Source organism: Zea mays, chromosome 8 (assembly GCF_902167145.1).
Source record: "Zea mays cultivar B73 chromosome 8, Zm-B73-REFERENCE-NAM-5.0, whole genome shotgun sequence".
Taxonomy (NCBI): Eukaryota; Viridiplantae; Streptophyta; class Magnoliopsida; order Poales; family Poaceae; genus Zea; species Zea mays.
In genome coordinates this window covers 169,791,790-169,811,064 of record NC_050103.1, presented here as the reverse complement: position 1 = coordinate 169,811,064, position 19,275 = coordinate 169,791,790, and the positions used below count along the sequence as shown (strand labels likewise).

The window sequence follows — 19,275 nt, the reverse complement described above, 5'->3', positions numbered from 1 at the left end:
TGAGTTTCGTGATCAGATTCACACTAATGTCACTGATCCCATCATGTCCAGGCTGAACAATATGCAACAGAGTTTTCAAGATAACATGGGTGCTCTCTCCAGTCAATTTGACAATCTTTCTACAAATGACAACATGCATGATATAAGTTAGAGGCAGCAGCAGCTCCAGCAGGATTTTAGCCAGTTCTCCTCCCTGTTTGACACCTTCAGCACTCACTACTACAACATGCATCCTCCGCCTAGTGATCAGTGAGGCCTCTCCTTTGTGGCAATTGATGTCAAAGGGGGAGAGAAGTGGAAGAGAAGTTGTCTGGCGTCTCCTTCAGGGGGAGTTGGTGGTTCTATGTGGACATTAAGACCATGCATATGCATTTTACCTTTTCATGCTGCTTGCATTAGTTTATGTCTTACGCATTTGGAACTGTTTGATCTGTTAATTCTATGTCCTGTGGACTATTATCTGTAATATTCTGTGGGATGAACTATGTTTTTAGTTCAAATTACTCTATGTGTGGTTTATCGAGGTATGATTATAATTGTTGCGCTCACTCTACGGATCATCTCTTGTATGCCTCGATAACCATGAGTGCAGGAAAGTCTCCATCAAACTCCAATATATTATGTGTGTGTTATATCTTCAGCTTCAAATAATCCTGCACACACTTAGGGGGAGCCTTTCTTACATACTGAGTTTTTATTGGGATTTGTAAACTCTCGGACAGAACTTCAAATCAAGATAAGTCCTATGAAACTCATCTCCAAGATCTATCTTATACCTTAGGTATGAGAGAGATTTGGAGAAACTAAACTTCTCTTTAATATACTATGTAGTGTTGTCATCAATTACCAAAAAGGGGGAGATTGTGAATCATCTAGGCCCCTTTGGTAATGTTTTGGTAATTAATGACAACTGTTTGTGGACTAACGATTCTTGGAGAAATAAGAATGCAGGGTTGGACCACATAGAACAGGAAATGTTGAAGAATCATACGCATTGGTTGTGGATCAGATGAAGGGAAAGGTATTATATAGGTTTCATTTTTGCCGGTCTTAAGGAGTTTAGAGAAGATACCTGACCGGATTAGTAGACTAGATAGCCGTACTATTAAGAGGGGTCAATGACTTAGATCTGTGTAAGACTTAGTGCCTCATAGAGCATCAAGTAGTTGCATTTGCATGAGGACTAACAGCGCTTCACATTTCGCGAGTCAAAAGTTCTTTCAAAAGCATGTTTGAAAAAATTACGAAGTCATGAACGCGCGGACTGTCCGGGCCTTAGGGGCGGACCGTCCGCGATCCACCAGAGGGGTCCGAAGTCTGACCATTTGTATGGACACTGTGTTCTATTGCACTGCGGACCGTCCGAGCCTTAGGGCCGGACCGTCCGCAGTCATGACCAGAGGAGGGTGGCTTCGGGCCAGTCCCTGAATTATAGGCGGACGGTCCGGTTGTGAGGGGCGGACGGTCCGCAAGTGTCAAACTCGTTTTTGGACAGGGACTGTGTGTTTTTATAGATTTGTACTACGGACTGTCCGGGGGACCAGTCCGGACAGTACTGTCTCAGGTCGCGGACCGTCCAGGATTTATAGCCGGACGGTCCGCGTGTGTTAACTTCTGTTGATCCGAGACTCGGGTGTTTCATTCTGCCAGGTCACGGACGGTCCGGCCTTGAAGGGCGGACTGTCCGGACCCACCTTTTGAGTTAGCTCTGACATGTTTCAAACGGTCATTATAGTCGTTATATGTACGGCGGACCGTCCGGCCCTAGGGCGCGGACGGTCCGCGTGTGCGCAGAACTGCCCCTTTTTGCACATAACGGTTGGTTCTAGATGGAGGACTATAAATAGAAGGGTAGCTCGTGTGAGAGACCTCTCTTGGCCATTCCTTGCACACATTGAGCTCATTTGTGATCCTCCAACTCACTCTCTCACACTCTTTGCTTGAGATTGCATTCTAGTGAGAGATTGAGGGTTCCTAGTGCATTTGCATCATTTGGTGATTCTTGAGGCACTAGGTGGTACACCGAGCAAGCGTCGTTGGCTTGTTACTCTTGGAGGTTGCCGCCTCCTAGACGGCTCGGGTGATTGTCTCCGTCGAGCTCTCCAAGAAGATTGTGGAGAAGCCGCGGTGTTGATTGTGAGGGGTTCGCGCCTACCTCGCCGGAGCGGCAAAGGTGACATTAGTGGAATCGAGGTATTGAGTGATTTCTTGTCCACTTGGCTCAAAGATCAAGTCGTGTCTTGATAGAGGAGCAAGTGAGAGCTTGAAGTCCACCTCAACGTGGATTAGGGGTGATCGGCAAATCACCGATACCACGGGATAAATTTCGTGTCTATTCCTTCTAGCATTACTTATTGCCCTTGCAATTGATTAGTGATTTGCTTATTGTTCTTCAAGTACTCAATCTTCGTAGTTGTTTTTTCATACATTGTTTACTTATTGACACTAGAGAATTTATTCCTCTTGTTGTATTGATTAAATTTATTTAGTATTGTTAATTTTAGTCAAAACCGTCTATTCACCCCCCCTCTAGCCGGTGTCCTAGATTCTACAGTGTCCCCTGATAAGATGGTGATCCTGTCCCATACCTTCAATTGCCAGATTGGCGAGATGCCATTCACCTATCTTGGCTTGCCTCTGGGCCTTGCGAGACCCAGAAAGGAACACTATCTCCCTCTTATTCAAAGGATTCAGAGGAGGTTGTCCTGCTCCTCAAACTTTTTGTCTCAGGCCGGGCGCTTGGAATTGGTAAATTCAGTCTTCTCAGCCCTACCAATGTTCTTTATGTGCACGCTCAAGATTCCTAAAACCATCATTAAGGAAATTAACATTTTCAGAAAGCACTGTCTGTGGAGAGGAAATGACATCAACTCCAAGAAGCCACCTCTGATTGCTTGGAATTCGGTTACTCAGAGGAAAGTGAATGGTGGGCTGGGGGTTCTTCGCTTAGAATCGCAGAACGAGGCTCTTCTAGTCAAATTCTTGCATATATTTTTCAATCACAGTGACTTACCTTGGGTGCATCTTATCTGGAATAATTACTACTCACTCCGTGGTCTCCCTGGCCATAGAAGCGTCGGCTCTTTCTGGTGGAAGAGCATAGTCAAGCTTCTTCCAAACTTCAAAGGACTGGCTATTCCCGCTATTGGTAATGGCAGATCAATTTCGTTCTGGGATGATCAATGGAGTCAGAGCATCCCGAGGCATAATTTTCCAGAGCTATTCTCCTTTGTCAAAAACACAAAATTGACTATTAAAGAGGCCAAGGAGCAGGAGCAGTTTGATGGTTTTTTTCATTTGCCTATCTCTGAACAAGCGTATGATCAATTTCTGGTGTTGAAGGGATCTTGGGAGCAAATTGTTCTGAATGATGCTCACGACCGTTGGAGGTACATTTGGGGGTCGGACAAATTCTTATCCCAAAAAGCTTACAGATTTTCCATGGGTCGGATGCAGATTCACCCTATCTACAGACTAGTTTGGAAAAGCAAATGTCAGCCTAAGCATAGAGTCTTTTACTGGTTGTGGCTCAAAAATAGGCTAAATACCAGAAATATGCTGAGAAGGAGAAACATGGAGCTGGACTCTTATTCTTGTGAAAACTGCCTTTGGCAAAGAGAGGAGACCCTCTATCATCTATTCCTCAGATGCAACTTCGCGAAAGCCTGCTGGAACTCAATTGGCATAACCCCGCCCAGAATTTCTAATCCTGAGGAGGCATCAGCGAACCTTAACCACCAGCTTAACGTTCCCTTCTCTATGGAGATTATTATTCTCATGACTTGGAGCATCTGGAAAAGCCGAAACGAGTGGTTGTTTTCAAACAAAGATCCCTCAGTGCATCGCTGTACGCAGGAATTCTGCAAAGAAATGCGACTGATCATTCACAGAGCGCGGGGGGAATTTGACACCTCTATCCCGAATTGGCTGAGTCTGTGGCAGACATAGGAATAGTGCTCTCTTATTCTTTTCTTTTTATTGTTTGTAAAAGGACTAAATTCTAACCTTTTCTTTTCGCTTTTTAATAAAATTCGCAGTAGGGGTCTCCCCCTCCTGATTCTTAAAAAAAAAACGAGAAGGTCTCGTCGTCCGACAGGTCGTCGTGCGAGACTCTACGTGGAAAAGACCCGGGCGCGCGTCGTGGCATGGATCAAAGCGCGCCTGATAATGCTCGAAGAAAAGCAGGCAAAGGGCACAGTGACAGCGAGTGGCGTGCCTTTATTACCTCCCCTTGCTAAATAGCCTTCTCCTTGTCCTTGATATGGACAATGCCGCCATGCCATGCATGCCTTGTTCTACGACGCGATCTCCACGACAGCAGGCCGGGCAGCAAAAGCTATTGAAAATGCAGGGGTCTGTAGGCCTTGCTGTTTGAAGAAGGTTGTTTTCGTGGTACGTACCTAACAGCGGCCATCATCACGCCGTGGCCACAGCAAAAGGTGGCGTAGGGGAGGGGAGGGGACAGCACAGTTGCGCGCGCGCGGGCGATGGACTCGTCAGCTCACCACCGTACCATGTGGTCGCCACGAGCATCATCCATGGATCGCCATCCATCAGTAGTAGGGCAGGCAGGCAGAGGCAGGCAGCTAAGCTAGCTAGCAGCTGGTCACCGAGGCATGCATGCATGCATTAATAGATAAGCACTGCTGCTCCGGCTGTACGTGGGGATGCCCGCTCTCTTCTCTTCTCGACGACCACACGACAAGACACTCACCCAAATTTCGCACTAAAAGCCTAACCGCTCACCCTGCTAGCATCCCTGGGCAAGGCTAGCCGAATCGGCCTCGTGCCTGCAGCAAATTAACGACGAAAATCCTTGCTTGCTTTCGCAGACGACGACGAGAGGCAGCCGACTCTGTTGAGACTTGAGAGAACCAAATACCATCGTCATCTAGCGTTTCAATCTCATGCTGAGCTAGGCTAGGCGAGGCGAGGGTGAGCTCTAAGACCTAACCAGTGTGTTTGGTTTGTAGAGTCATCTCATGAGCTGATGCATCATAAGTTAGAAGTGAGAAGAAGATGGACCACCCAGAGCAAACACACCCTAAGATACCAAACACGCCCGTGAGAATAATATACTTGGCGCTTAAGGTTTCCAGACGGATACTAATTTGGGTTAGAGTGTGAGGCCCTGGCCTGCGGTGCAGCACTGGTGCTTTTATATTCCTTCTTTGGTCTGGTCCATTGCCCATGCATCAGATTGTTGCTGTATGGGGCCAAGCATCATATCGACAGACCAATGTTCCTACGAACATTTCTGGGGCAAGGGTTAATTAGTACATTAGAGCAACTCCAGTAGTTCTGTAAAAGACTTTCTAAATCAATAATTTAGGTACTTAACATGAAAACTATTCTCCAACAGTTCCCTAAATTAACTTTCTAAATTTAACAACTTGTCATCTAACTAGAGATGGCCAAACGGGCCGGCCCGGCCCGGGCCCGGTGAAGCCCGGCCAAAACCGGGCCGGGCCTGCTGAGCCAGCGGGCTTAATTTTCTGTCCAAGCCCGGCCCGCAGCGGGCCTAAACGGGCCGGGCCGGCCCGTTTAGCACGAAAAAACGGGCCGAAAAGCGGGCTAAACGGGTCGGTAAGCACGTTTTAGTGTAAAAAAACGTGCTTAACGGGCTTAGAGGTAAACGGGCCGTGCCGGGCTAGCCCGACGTGCCTAGTTTCCTGTCCAAGCCCGCCCGCTTATTCTACCGTGTCGGGCTCGGACCGGGCCCAAAAAGCGGGCTTCGTGCCGGGCTCACGGGCCTCGTGCTTTTTGGCCATCTATACATCTAACCTCATTTTCTCTCTACATTTGGCAACCATTTAACAACTCCCTAAACAAAAATGTTGACTGCATTATATAGTTTTTGTGACTTATTTTTTATGTGGATAAATACAAAACAAAATTACAACCTATATTTAGAGAACTATTGGAGAACTCACATTTTTTACTCCAAAAGTCATTTAGCAACTTTTTAAATATGTGATTTAGAGAGCTAAAATTTACATAACTATTGGAGTTGCTCTTATTATTATATACCTGGGCTGAGACCGAGAGACATGCATGCTATAGTACAACTTTCATTTATTCTCCTGGGGCCTGGTGTGGAACATGAACTGAATGCTGTTAGATGCGTTTGTGCGCCCCAGCCCCGTTTCGTACAAGCTCCCCTTGCCAGATGCCAGCCAGCCCGGGCGCTGCTCAGTAGAGGCTGATTTGGTGATGAAGATCTATGGGTGAGGAATCCCGGTGCAGACCAGATGTCTCTCGCTGGGCTTTTCTGAGAGAGGACGAAAGAAAGGGGGGTTGCTGCCTGCTGGGCATCATTCTTCAGGTCGCGGCGTTCCTTCTGATTAATACTAATATTTTACGCATGGATTTGAAGCGTGCGGCGCATCAATTGAGGCACCAGATCCCCCACCCTAGCTCTCTCTCTCTCTCTCTCTCTCTCTCTCTCTCTCTCTATCTCTCTCTTTTCTACAGCACTCGCGGGAATGAAACCTGGCCGAAGATTGCCGCCGCTCGGTTTTTCACTCGTGGTGCCCTGCCAATGGAAAAACAGACTCGGCCCTTTTGGCGTGGGGCGCTAGTGCTGCGATGGGCATTGGCCGCCGAGGCAACCTGACTGACACACCTCTCTGCTTTGACGCGACATAATCCTGATTGTTGCACGGACGGAGGTCCTGGTGATGTGATCTAGTTCTCAGAAAATTCCGCGGAGAAAACCATTGGCTGACGCTAGAAAAGCTGCCCGGCGGAGGAGATACTGCCGCTGTGGGAGTTGTCTGAATTCTCAGGCTGTCAGGCAGGCTGCTGGAAAAAAAAATTGTACGCGAAGCGATTGCTGGCAGTGTCAGCGCAACGGGCTCGCTCAGCATTTTGCATTTCGCCAGTCGCCACGGACTAGGACTAGCCCAGAAGTTAAAAAGGTATTGGGCCGTTTCTGTTCGACCTTGTGAGGAAACCATACTATTATTAATAGAAGTCTACATACAGATGGGACAGTACAATTGATAAGGTGAAGATTCTGGGTAGCCATGCCTACTGCGTATTGGGCACGCGCACTTGGAGTTGGAAGGAGAGTTCAGAGTTACCGATGAGTTGGAACTGGTTGGTATCATCACCTTCCTGGACCTGGAGGCTGTTGTCCCTCAGTCCCTGGCTCCCTGCAGACGTCAACGCAGCCAGTGATGAAGCCATTGAACCTTGGGGTGCATTGGTAGAGCATTGCACAGGCCAGGCTCTCACGAATGGATCCACCTGATCCCCCACCATTACGAGCAAACTGGTCTTCCCTGCGCTTGCTCCTTCTTGCCCCAGGGCAGCTCGCCCTCCAGTCCAGGCAATGCCGCCGCGGCCCTCCCATGTCCCATCCCACAACCACTGCGCCGTTCCTTCTACGCGCTCGCAGCCTCCAGGACACTTGTTTCTGCTTTACTACTGTATTTAATACAAAGATGCATGCTTCTCACGCGTGTGCTTCAAAGAATACACTCGTAACTAATCAGAGTTTCAATTCAGATTCTGAAATTCTAATGCCCAAAGCCAGCTTCAGGAATCAGTATTTTACTCTCTGGTTGCAAGAACCCAAACTGGGGTGCAATCCATTTTGGCCTCTGTTTACATCAATACTGTACTGGTGATCCTGCAGACTGAGTTCTGAACTTTATCTGCACTTGCTCAGTCTACTGTGGAAGAGTCACAAAGAAGATGAAGGGAGGCAAAAGGTTCAACCATTGATATGGCAATGTGAGTGCTCCAGCACAATTTTCATCGCATTTTGGTTTTCTTGATTATGTCTTGTATTGCCTATAAATGTCAATATGCAGGCTGCCACACTTTCTAGGTGTATAAAAATTATTATCAGTATTCTCTATATAAATAAGTACATTTGTGGAAATATATTATATCATTCATCTAAGGTCCCGTTTGTTTTCCTTCGTTTTAAGAAATTAGAATCTAACTAATAAATTAGTCTATTTTTTTATTTTAGAATATAACATTCTACAACTTTCCAAATTTTATATATAAGACTCATATTTATAGAGTGAGAGATGAAAATTGATTTTTATAAATTTACATGCTACTTTTTTAATGTATAACTTATAGAACACTTTTCTAGTTGTTTTTCTATAGTATAAATATAGTGTGTAACTATATTTCATATATGATTTAAGATAACATACAAATATATTATATATAATTTAATTAGTTTGTTTAAATTATAATAATTAGAATAGAATTTAATTCTAAATAAATAAACGGAGCCTTATGGTAATTATTAATATTAAAAAATGTATGGTCAGCTGATTTAGACTAAAGGGAACGAAGGTCCAGCCCAGATAACTCCTCTGAGGCCAAAAGAGAATCCCGGCCCGTGTCCAGAAGACGCCTCAGCCACCGCAAAATCCCCAAATCCGCGGCGGAGAGGAGAGAGCCGGAGAGAGGGGCGCAGCCAGAGAGATCGGAGAAGGGGAAGAAGATGGTGCGGGTGGCGACCTACTTCGCGATGACCTTCGGGGCGTTCCTCTTCTGGCAGTCCATGGACAGGGTCCACGTCTGGATCGCCCTTCACCAGGACGAGAAGGTACTTTGCGGGTGCCGCATCTGTGGCGCGATCTCTTCCCTTCTCCCTCCTTGTGAATTCAAATCGGTTCCTTGTTACTATGCGGGTGTAGCTTGTAGGTTCCATTATCACCTTAGATTGTTAGATCTGGTTTGTCTATGCCATTTGATTAGCAGTTGCTCGAACCACATGAATCATTGAATACATTGTTGGATCCGACTTGACCTAAGGTACTGTAGATTCGGTAAAGAACTTATGCTATAACTGCTGAGTGTGATAAAACGAATCCCGAGGTTACATCTTCCCAAAAAACACTAGTGGTAATTTAAGCACCAGAACATTAGACTATTAGTGTGTAATAAAAGAACCTGCAAATGAAAGACAATGGAAATTTCAAACAATAGAATGGGTACACTACTATACTGCAGGAAAGAAACAGCATATGTCACCGTTGAGGGCTTTGATACAATGAATTTGCAACTATGGCACCCAATTTTTGCAGCTGTAGTTGTAGTGTTGCTTCTGTTATCAGTCAGGTCTACATGTATCAAAATAGTTCTAGTGTTCCATGGCTCCAATAAAATGTGAATTGGAAGTTAATCTTAATTGCATCAGCTGCCCCATGATGTACGGCCGTACGGGTTGTAAGATTATGGTTTGTTCTGAATCCTGAGTGCCTGGTCTGCAGTTCGAAAGCCATTTAGATTGAGAGGTACATTGCCAGGGAAACTTGTAACCTGTTTGAAAACACATCATTTGTGATAATAACTGTCTGTGTTCACAACATTACACTACGATAGTACGATACTATGATTGCATTTTGGTCCCCATTGTACCCCAAAGGTTCATTCAGAGCTTTTATTTCTGTAGTATGTTCAGTCTTTTTTGGATCCCTGTTCTTCGAAGATGGTGCTAAGACATGGGAGCATTATGTACCTCCGCTGTGCTAGACTTAAACACAGACAGAATCACTTGTTGTATGCTCTGTTCCAACCAAGAACACCATCCTCAGTTCATCACACAAAACACACCTGGCCACCAAAACCACCATGGTCTATTTGTGCAAATACATGCACTGTCAGCGTCTATAGTTTATTATACCTAGGGATGTTTTTTTATGGAAGCTGCTGATAGTGGTTCTATTCTTTCAGAAAGAAAGGATGGAAAGGGAGCTGGAGATAAAGAGAATGCAGGCAGAGTTACTGGCCCAAGCTAAAGAGAATGAATCATGATTGTCATTTGTCCAATGGTTTCAGGCAGTTCCTTTATCGTATTTCCTCTGCTGTATTTTCCATGCAATATCTTGACTGATGTATGCTCATGCTCAGCACCTCCAATAAAGCGAGACATGCTATAGCATTGTTGAATGCAAGTGGGTATGCAGTTTGCAGTATGCTTATGTTGAATTGATGTAACTTAGCCGAACTGAAAGAGGCTGCCCCAGCTTGATTGGAACAGAGGAATTTGCTGCTGTTTTTGTTCTTATTACGGAACAACACAAGTCAACTCTAAAAAAAAATTGTTTATGAGTCTGGTTATAAGGTGTTGTTTTGTACTGAGATTTCATTGTTCACTTGAAGAAACCTCTGTCGGAGGAGCAGAATGCTTGGTGCTGTTTAAGTTGGCTCGTGTTATATTGCTCATGTTCTAAGTATACATATCCAACATGTCAGTCACTTTTCTGTTGTGCCATTCTAAGTTAATATATGTAATGCTATTTCTGCACCGGTGTAGTTTTGATCATTGTCTTATGCAGCAGTATCTTTATTTTCTTTGGAAAAAAATCCTTTTATTTCGCACGGGGTTTCCGATGATTCAATGCAGCTTTCATCTGTTTGTTTGGCTGCAGTATTTTCAGTGACACAGCCAATTTGCTTGTTCGTTTGCTGATGGCCTTGTTAATATGACGTCTGGCAACTTCTACCACTAAATTAAATTTCATGTAGCCTGATCTCGATGCTTAACGAAATCAGAGTTCATCAAATATTTACCTATAAAAGCAAGTTGGATACGAAACCATGATCTGAACCAAAAAAAAGTCGTTTTGGATTGATCATTTTATCAGGGTGCCAAGAGTCCTGGAAGATACCATAAGCCACATGCACATACACGTAAAATGTTCATCAATTCATGCCTATATAAAATACAATGCAATGTAGCAGTAATATATATAATTTCAAACACTAACCATAAAACCCGAAAATGTAGCCACCAATCAGGCTAGCAGCAACCACTTGTCCTCCAAAACATAATCCCTTGGAATATTTTCACAAGTCAGTTTGCTGATAAATGATACCTCGTTCGAGCTCAAGCTCACTTAATTTGTCGTGTTAATAAATCGAGCTAAGATACTAGATCAGCCTGTAAAAGAATTGAAACGAGTTAAATCGAGTCAAGGTGACCGCATGCGCACGAGCCCAAGTCTGGACAAGTATGGATGTAACTGATACGAATAATATTTTGTCTATATTTGAATTCGATCCGTCTAACGCCCCGTTTGAATCACTGAAATTGAATTCCTTTCTAATAATAGTAATTTAGACATATATCAATTAAGTTATTTTGTTTTTATATAAAATACATTTGTATACTATTATTAGCAAGATGTAAGAGATATCTATATGTTATATTTTTACTACTGAGGAGTGAGACGAAGAATGCCATATAAGTTACAGAGTAGAAACAAATTCTACTAATGCATAAAGTCATTTCTCATCCTCCACCTCATGAATTTGAAATATGGTAAATTCAGAACTTTGGAAAGTGATGTAATGTCAAATTCCAAACCAAATAAGTTAATTTATAGAGTGATATCAGTTTCTCTAAAATGAAGGGATCCAAACGCTCTGTAAGAGGAATGAGATCCGATCCGTATACGATTTTTATTTATATCCGTATTTTCAAAGCTAGATATTTAAGATATCAATATCCGTTAAAATTTTATCCAACACAAATAATATCCATATATAATCTAAATCAAAGGCTAGTTTGGCAACTCTATTTTACAAGGAAAATAAACTTTTAAAAAATCCCTTAAAAATAGGGTTATCAAACTATCCTTCAAAATATATAAAAACAAATATGAAACAATAGTATCGGTTTTATCTACGAGACAAGGAAACCCGTCCCGTGAAAGATGAACTATGCGAACCGGGTCCTACGTTAGCACGAAAAGTCAGCGGACGATCTGGACGGTGGATTATTACAGGGGCCGCAAGTCGACGGTTCAGAGATTCGGATGCATATCTGGCCAACCTGCACGTTTCTGAAGCGACAACCACACGTCCACACGGACGGGTGCATCCCGACGCCCAAATCCATGGCGAGCTCGCCGCGATCTCCTCCGCCGGCGCCTACGCCGGAATTCGAGATCTCTCGGCAGTCCCGCCTCTTTGCGGCGGTAAGGCCTCCTGCTGTTTGCGTGTTGCTTGGTTTTGGTTTGTTGGCTTCTAACTCAGGGGTCATTGAGGGTGATGTACCCTTCTAGCTGTCCAAGAAGGTGATAGATCTCGATGAACTGAGGATGCTGGCGGCTCAGGGAGTCCCAGACGCGGCGGGCGTCCGAGCAACTGTATGGAAGGTACTTGATTGGCTCGCCTTCCGGTATTTTTAGCCTTTGTTTCCCCGGTCAGAGCATGAGCATCAGAGGCTTTATGTATTTGAGGCAATGGCACTGCGATCTGCTGCGAAGCGAATAGTTTTCTAAGTAGGATGGCCTTAATTTGTATGATTGTCCTCTAATCAGTCCTTTTCTCTAGGAAATTTTAGACCCTGTTTCAATCTCACGGGATAAACTTTAGCTTCGTGCTAAACTTTAGCTATATGAATTGAAGTGCTAAAGTTTAGTTTCAATTACCACCATTAGCTCTCCTGTTTAGATTACAAATGGCTAAAAGTAGCTAAAAAAAGCTGCTAAAGTTTATCTCGCGAGATTGGAACAGGGCCTTAGTTTATCCTTTTGCTTTGGATGTTATTACCCGGCTGAAACTGTACTTGTTTCTCCTCACCTTTGGTGAAGACTGGAGAAGCATTCTGATTCCGTCAGTAGTGGAAAGGTTGCAGTCAAAGCTTTTGGTTTTGCATTTTCAGTCACAGAGTCACTGACAGTGCATGTTATTGTTGTGCAGCTGCTACTGGGCTATCTGCCCAATGACCGCTCGCTGTGGGAGCAGGAGCTGGCAAAGAAGAGAGGGCAGTACGCTGCTTTCAAAGATGAGTTCCTTACAAACCCTGTAAGTCGCTGCACATTCAGGTCATACCTATGGTATCTTGATTGCAGTTTTTGTTGCACATATATTTACCTAGTTTATGGCCACCAATGCCTGGCTAAATCCTCTCCCGAAAATAGAGGTTCTGAATCCTGAATTTGCTAGGTAGGTAGAAAGAGCGCAACAGGTGCCAACAGAAGGCCACCACAACGTAAGTGCAGAGCATGTTGACAATGGCTTCCTGCACAGGTCAGAGGTAACCCGAGAGGAGCACCCTTTAAGCCTTGGGAAGACCAGTGCTTGGAATCAGTTTTTTGAGGTACATAGGCGCCTTGTGATGATATATAACTCTTTATTATCATGTTTATGATATGGGTAGAGGTTCGGTTCACCTAAAGTGGGTAACCACACTTTCTTAGGTCTTGTTCTAGAGACTAGAGCTATGCATATGGCAGTCATTGTTGTTTTTATAGCATGTATAACTTTATGATAGCAAGAATCAAGTGGAACTGGACAATGCAATTTGGCTTACTTCATCATTCCTGCAATATAGGTTCATTGTGGTTAGAGAAAAATAAAATGATGTAAGAAATCTTTATTCCACAGCTTATTTTGCCATTTATCTCAGAAAAAAAAACAGCTTTATGTCAGAGTGTGCATGCTTGCAGTGTGTACCTGCACTTATGCTGTTGGGTTCGTTGCATCTATGAACTGATTTGCCCTCCTCTATTGCTCTTTTATTGGTAACTGATGCTGTCTGGAATTTTTCTTCCTAACAGTACTCAGAGATTATGGAGCAGATTGACCGCGATGTAAAGCGCACCCACCCTGACATGCAGTTCTTCTGCGGCGACTCGTCTTTTGCAAAGTCCAATCAGGTAAATCTCCACGCACTCTGAGTTCAAACAGTGTTGTCAGATCCCTGTCTGATCTTTTACCTTTTTATTATTCTCACCAGGAATCTTTGAAAAATGTACTGTTAATCTTTGCCAAGCTGAATGCTGGAATAAGATATGTACAAGGGATGAATGAAGTTTTGGCACCCCTCTTCTTTGTATTTCGGAGTGATCCGGATGATAAAAATGCTGTATGGAGTAAGAGATTGTTTTTTTTACCAAGTTCTTAGTGCCCTGCATTGTACTTCTGATAGCCGAAGCTTTCATGTTTGCTTTAGTCATTACTATATCTTCTGTATCGTGATCTTGCTATTCGGAACCCTTGTAGGAATTCGCGGAAGCGGATTCATTCTTTTGCTTCGTCGAGTTGCTTAGTGGGTTCAGAGACAACTTCTGCCAGAAACTGGACAACAGTGCTGTTGGCATTCGAGGTACACTAGCCAAGTTATCACAGCTTGTAGCAAAGTATGATGGAGAACTCCAGCAACATCTGGAAATAACTACGGAAGTAAGTCTTTACATGCTGCGTAGTGCCAAGCTACTTGCTGTCTTGAGGATTGCTTTCTGTTTGGCCTTCCAGGTCACTTATTGACATGAACTAGGTATGTGCCCGTGCGTTGCCACGATAATAAAAAAATTAGTATGAAACATAGATACAGAACCACAAACATCACTATGATATGTAAATTCGTGATGCAAAATATCACCGCAACACTAACATTATGTTGATAATATAAATATGTAATACAATTATAAATACGTAGGCCCAAATAGATTGAACTGATGTTGAACAAACATTATCAATATTGCACAAATTATTTCAAAAGAGTCAATATATAATTCTTAATGATAGGCAAATATCATCAGAAGATTCACTTCCATGGTTGGTCCTGGAGGATAAACTTGACCTCGGTGTGCTAGCCTTGTCCACCTTGTGTATTCCATGTTGTTCCTCTTCATCATTAAGAATACATTGATAATATATTTATAATATACACTGATATAAAAACACTAATTATTTGTGATAGCATTCCAGACATCCTCAATGCATGATAAAGACAACCATTTTCTGCATAATGTACAAGGTTAACACAATGATGAAGAGATAAGCTGCTGAGAAACTTACAGGTGACAGCTTAGATCAGAAATTATGCATGGTACATAAAAATATGATAGGAAACTATAACGATAAGACACTATCCATTATTTAAGTGTTGCAAAATATCTCTACTCACTTGAACAATAGTTTAGCCTGTTTAATCACTCCAACCATTTTTCTTGTTTAATAGCTGACTCGAATAAAAGGCTATGCATACATTCCACATTCTCTGGATCATTCATTATCTTTTTTATTGTCATGGACCACATATAAACTGAATAACATAGCTGCAGCATTCTCCTTGGCCTTTGTCATCCAACCATTCTTCAACACACTGATGGTAAGATGTAGGCAATTCACTTGTTCCATGATTTGTGTCTTGTTTGGCTCATATATCGATAGATTGAGCAGTGGGATCATTGTTTTCTCCTCCACCACCCAACCCGACAACAGTAGCAACTAAAAAGACATGTCACTGTTTTGATATCATGCAGTCACAACAATTAGAATGGTAAATTCACTATGCATCAATAAAGTTCAGTAACAATTAAAATCCCTTAAGTTCAGTGACAACCATTCTTCAAGTGTGTCTAGAACCATCTGCTTTCCAACATATGAGGTTGACAATTAAAATCTCTTGAAGTTTAGTGAAAACAACAACATACCAAAATATGAAAAATAACTCCTTTATAGGTATGTGAAAGCAGAATGTAGATATCAAATCTACATCTGTGATGGAGCAATTGAACAGTGAAGCTCAACACAAACATTTAAAGAATGTCGTTGATTTTGCACCATGGTTGTAAGGGTATAATACTCTGACAAGTGCAAGAACGAATATAACGGTTGTGCTGAAGAGGTGCCACAGAAAAGATTGTTAGGTATCTTTTTTTAATCGAAACAATGAATTGGAGGAATAATTCTAGCCCTGCAAAATATTATAAACAGAGAGAAAATAGCCACAAGTCGCGTCCAGTCCTGTCTATGAAAGAGAAAAAACTCAAGGTCCAGCCAACTGTTTCCATGGATAAGATATATTGTCAATAGACCAATAGAATTACCACTTATATAATTAATATTATTAATACAAATAGTTCCATTGGTCTATTTGTACTTTGGAGTGATACATGTTTGCCTTGCCCCATCTGTCCTTGCGTCATTTTTATGGACACGGAGTGCACTAACTGGTTATACTGGAAAATAAAATTTAGACAATAGAGAGTAATCATGTGAGGTCCTAGATTTTTGTACTTCTAACAATGCCATATCGCTGTTACTAAGCATGATAGCATGGTGAACATATATTTTTAGTAGAGCTCAGATCATTTTCATTCAGTTCACACGACATAGCTGAACATATAAGAGGAACGTATGGCTAAAGCTCTATCCCAGTCGGCTGATTATTATGCAAATAATTTGAGCTCGCAAGAGTAAAATTACAAAAACATAGGATTTGATGTTCTAAAATTTACATGAGACAAAACAAAAACAATGATTGGGTGAATATTAGAATCCAAAAAAGAGACAATAGTTTTGAGAAAGAGAGAGCGCACACACTGGATTTGTCGATTGGATTAGCTATACAGAGGGGAAGGTTGTGTGTGCAGTGTGTAGTGATCGCCTCTAGAATCTGCATTCTATAAGGCAAGAAGACAAGAGGCACATGACAAGAGCTGTTGAGCCATGCATTTGAGATTTTTCTCCTCTGTACACCCCCTATCACACACACAACACACTCCTACTCTCTTTTTTCATCAAATGGAATGCTAGAAAGATAGGTAAAAAGATTCATGGCATACTATGTACCGATATTGCATTCTTGCTAAAAAATTACTAACATGCGGATGCTAAATAGTAGACTTTGTGTAACTAAAAATTTAGCAGCACCTCTGATCACGGGCCCTCCGCATGAGTCAGTACAAAATAGTATATAAGTTGTGCTACAGCCTATAGTACCTTGCAAGCTACGAAAGCCTGAACCATTGTTTAAGTGAAACTTGCTAGGCTGGGGATTACAGCAACAAAAATGTTTTACCCACAACCATCAGCTTCTGGCGTAGCTGCAAAACATCCATTAATTCTGGCAATCAGTTTACATCACTCACATAACATATTTTCACAGAAATAGGATACAGAAAGAAACTGAATGACAGAACCAACTTAGCACTACCACACATGTGTCTCGACGCTAGACAGATGTAGTTGATATTTGAGATCAAATCACATCCTTCCTCATCTCGATCTTCCTTTGGTTAGTGACTTGGTGTCGAATCTTAGGTTTTTGTGGACTATCAGATCGCCTACATGGCAGCAACCATGGGAGGCTGACCGTATTCCCTGATTCTGTTTGGAGCCAGGGCAGGGGAGGTCCCTCCTTACATAGTCGCTAGTCAGGGAGACACGGAGGCAAGAAGCACCTGGAACCACCACGACTGAATAGTGGGAGGCGTGGTCGCGTGCTTGCTGGCCGAAGAAGCGCGGAGGCTGCAAGTGCCTGGAGCCATGACATGCTTGTCGGTCAGGGAGGCGGTGCGGACGCACGACGTGCTTGTCGATCAGGGGCGTCGCACGAGAAGTGGATCCAAGGGCACAACACGGGAGGCAACGATTGTGATGCCGAGGAGCTGCGGGGCTAGACTCCATCTCCATCTCCTCGTCGATGATGTCTCGGGGGATTTTGGTGGGAGGCGACCGGCCGAGCTGGCTTAGCCGCTTGGCTCTTCTTCCTCCTTCACTTTCCCCTCCCCCATGACGGAGAGAGCAGGCGCCGATGCCGGCAAGGACGGGGCCAGAGGGGAAGTTGTCGAGGACAGGGAGGGGTGCGGCGAGGGTCGTTGGGCGAGGGCGGGCGTGGAGCGAGGCGCCGACAACAGCCGAGGATGATGTGGCGGACAAAGGCTGTGGGGAGAGCGGAACGCGCGGCGGAGGCGACGAGAATAACCGAGGACGGGGGGAGGAGGGAGGATGAGAGTGGAGGAAGAGGCCGAGGACACGAGGGAGCAAATCGTGGTCGCGATGGGCGTCAGCATCTCCCGAGCCGAGGGCTAATCGTGGGCGGGGGAGAGCTGTAGTGGCATGGGCTCCTAGATCCAAATTCCCTCGGTGGCAAGAGAGGGAGTCGGTGGCGGTGGAGGGTCAGGGGCTGAGACAGGCCGACGGCGAGCGGGGAGGGGCGCAAACCTCGTGCGATGGGGGAGAAGAAGAGATGGGAGCAGATCTCGTGGGGTACTGGGGTTGGTTGTGGAGAGGGTAGGGTGCGTGCGCGTTGAGACGGGCCGATGGCGAGCGGGGAGGGGCGCAAACCTCGTGCGATGGGGGAGATGAAGAGATGGGAGCAGATCTCGCGGGGGTTGGTTGTGGAGAGGGTAGGGTGCGTGCGCGTTGTGCGGAGATCGAACGACGCAAGCGAGCGAATGGGCAATCGTATGGTCGAGAGTGAGCAGAACACGTGAGAGGGCAGAACCATGGTGAACGGATGGTCTACGTTAGAGTCTTATAGAGTAGTAGAGATTAAACTTCAGGGCTAGTTTTGGAACCCTATTTTTCTAAGGAATTTCTATTTTTCTAAGAAAAATTAGTTCATTTTCCCTTGAGAAAATAAGAATCCACGGAAAAATAGAGTTCCCAAACTAATCTTTAAAGTTCTTATGATACATATGGTGTAAGGATAATAATGACAGGAATCTAGGTGCCTCTTTACGGTGTATGTCTTGAAATGGTTTAGGTGTACCGCTTTTTAGGGCTACTTTGGGAACTTAAATCCTCTCTGGATTCTCGGAGATTGAGTGAAAAATTAAGTCTTGAGAAGAATCCTAGAGAGGATTTAAATTTCTAAACTAGCCCTTAGAGTGTCATCTTTCCGCAAGCATCGTACCCAACTGTTGCTCTCTGCAGGTTAATCCCCAGTTCTACGCATTCAGATGGATAACCTTACTGCTGACCCAGGAATTCAACTTCGCCGACACCATTCACATCTGGGACACACTATTAAGTGATCCTGGTGGCCCCCAGGTGAGCCGCGAGCGCGCACACTGTTTCTTCTGCTCTGGAATTATCTTTGGCTCTGTTTCTTTGCCTAAACTTTGTCTGCTGAACACAGGAAACCTTGCTCAGAATATGCTGCGCGATGCTGATCCTTGTCCGGAAGCGCCTCCTGGCCGGCGACTTCACCTCCAACCTCAAGCTCCTGCAGAATTACCCACCGACGAACATCAGCCACCTCCTCTACGTCGCCAACAAGCTGCACTGAACCGGTCTCTTCTGCGCTGCTGCGTTTGTTCAGCCAAAACTGTGGCCCGAGTCCCGGCATTGCAACAGAAACACACCGTTGCGGCCATGGCTTGTGTATCATGTCCATTAATCTGACTCCCTGCATTTTGTAACTTGTATTGTATGTTCACCTGACAAGGAGTTCTAGTATCCCAGTTAATCAATGTGGCATGATTATAGTGTCTAAGCATGTCTGCTGAGCGCTGAACATTCTCCACTTTTTTAAAATACTAGTGTATGAAGCGC

The 19,275-nt window shown here is 44.1% G+C and overlaps 3 protein-coding genes across 4 annotated transcripts; 2 read left to right on the top strand and 1 right to left on the bottom strand.

The window, feature by feature from the left end:
- The first annotated feature begins 8,351 nt into the window (after positions 1 to 8,351).
- Positions 8,352 to 10,076, top strand: LOC100275901 (uncharacterized). The gene is made up of 2 exons (NM_001328362.1): positions 8,352 to 8,578; positions 9,709 to 10,076. The coding sequence occupies exons 1-2, from the start codon at positions 8,474 to 8,476 to the stop codon at positions 9,787 to 9,789; spliced, it is 186 nt and encodes a 61-aa protein (NP_001315291.1). The 5' UTR covers positions 8,352 to 8,473; the 3' UTR covers positions 9,790 to 10,076.
- Positions 10,077 to 11,800: 1,724 nt separating this feature from the next.
- Positions 11,801 to 19,213, top strand: LOC100217192 (uncharacterized). Its single transcript, NM_001143552.1, has 8 exons — positions 11,801 to 12,137; positions 12,685 to 12,789; positions 12,931 to 13,084; positions 13,545 to 13,643; positions 13,724 to 13,859; positions 13,990 to 14,169; positions 18,655 to 18,771; positions 18,860 to 19,213. Exons 5-8 carry the CDS (start codon positions 13,794 to 13,796, stop codon positions 19,007 to 19,009), a joined length of 513 nt encoding a protein of 170 aa, NP_001137024.1. The 5' UTR covers positions 11,801 to 12,137; positions 12,685 to 12,789; positions 12,931 to 13,084; positions 13,545 to 13,643; positions 13,724 to 13,793; the 3' UTR covers positions 19,010 to 19,213.
- LOC100278577 (uncharacterized) lies at positions 14,411 to 18,639 on the bottom strand. 2 transcript variants are annotated; one of them, XM_035961402.1, is made up of 2 exons: positions 16,931 to 18,639; positions 14,411 to 16,820 (listed from the first exon to the last, which is right to left on the bottom strand). In XM_035961402.1, exon 1 carries the CDS (start codon positions 17,407 to 17,409, stop codon positions 16,993 to 16,995), a length of 417 nt encoding a protein of 138 aa, XP_035817295.1. In that variant the 5' UTR covers positions 17,410 to 18,639; the 3' UTR covers positions 14,411 to 16,820; positions 16,931 to 16,992. The 2 variants fall into 2 exon arrangements, with proteins under 2 accessions (XP_035817295.1, NP_001354831.1); NM_001367902.1 differs by having other exon boundaries at positions 16,820 to 18,120.
- Positions 19,214 to 19,275: the final 62 nt, after the last annotated feature.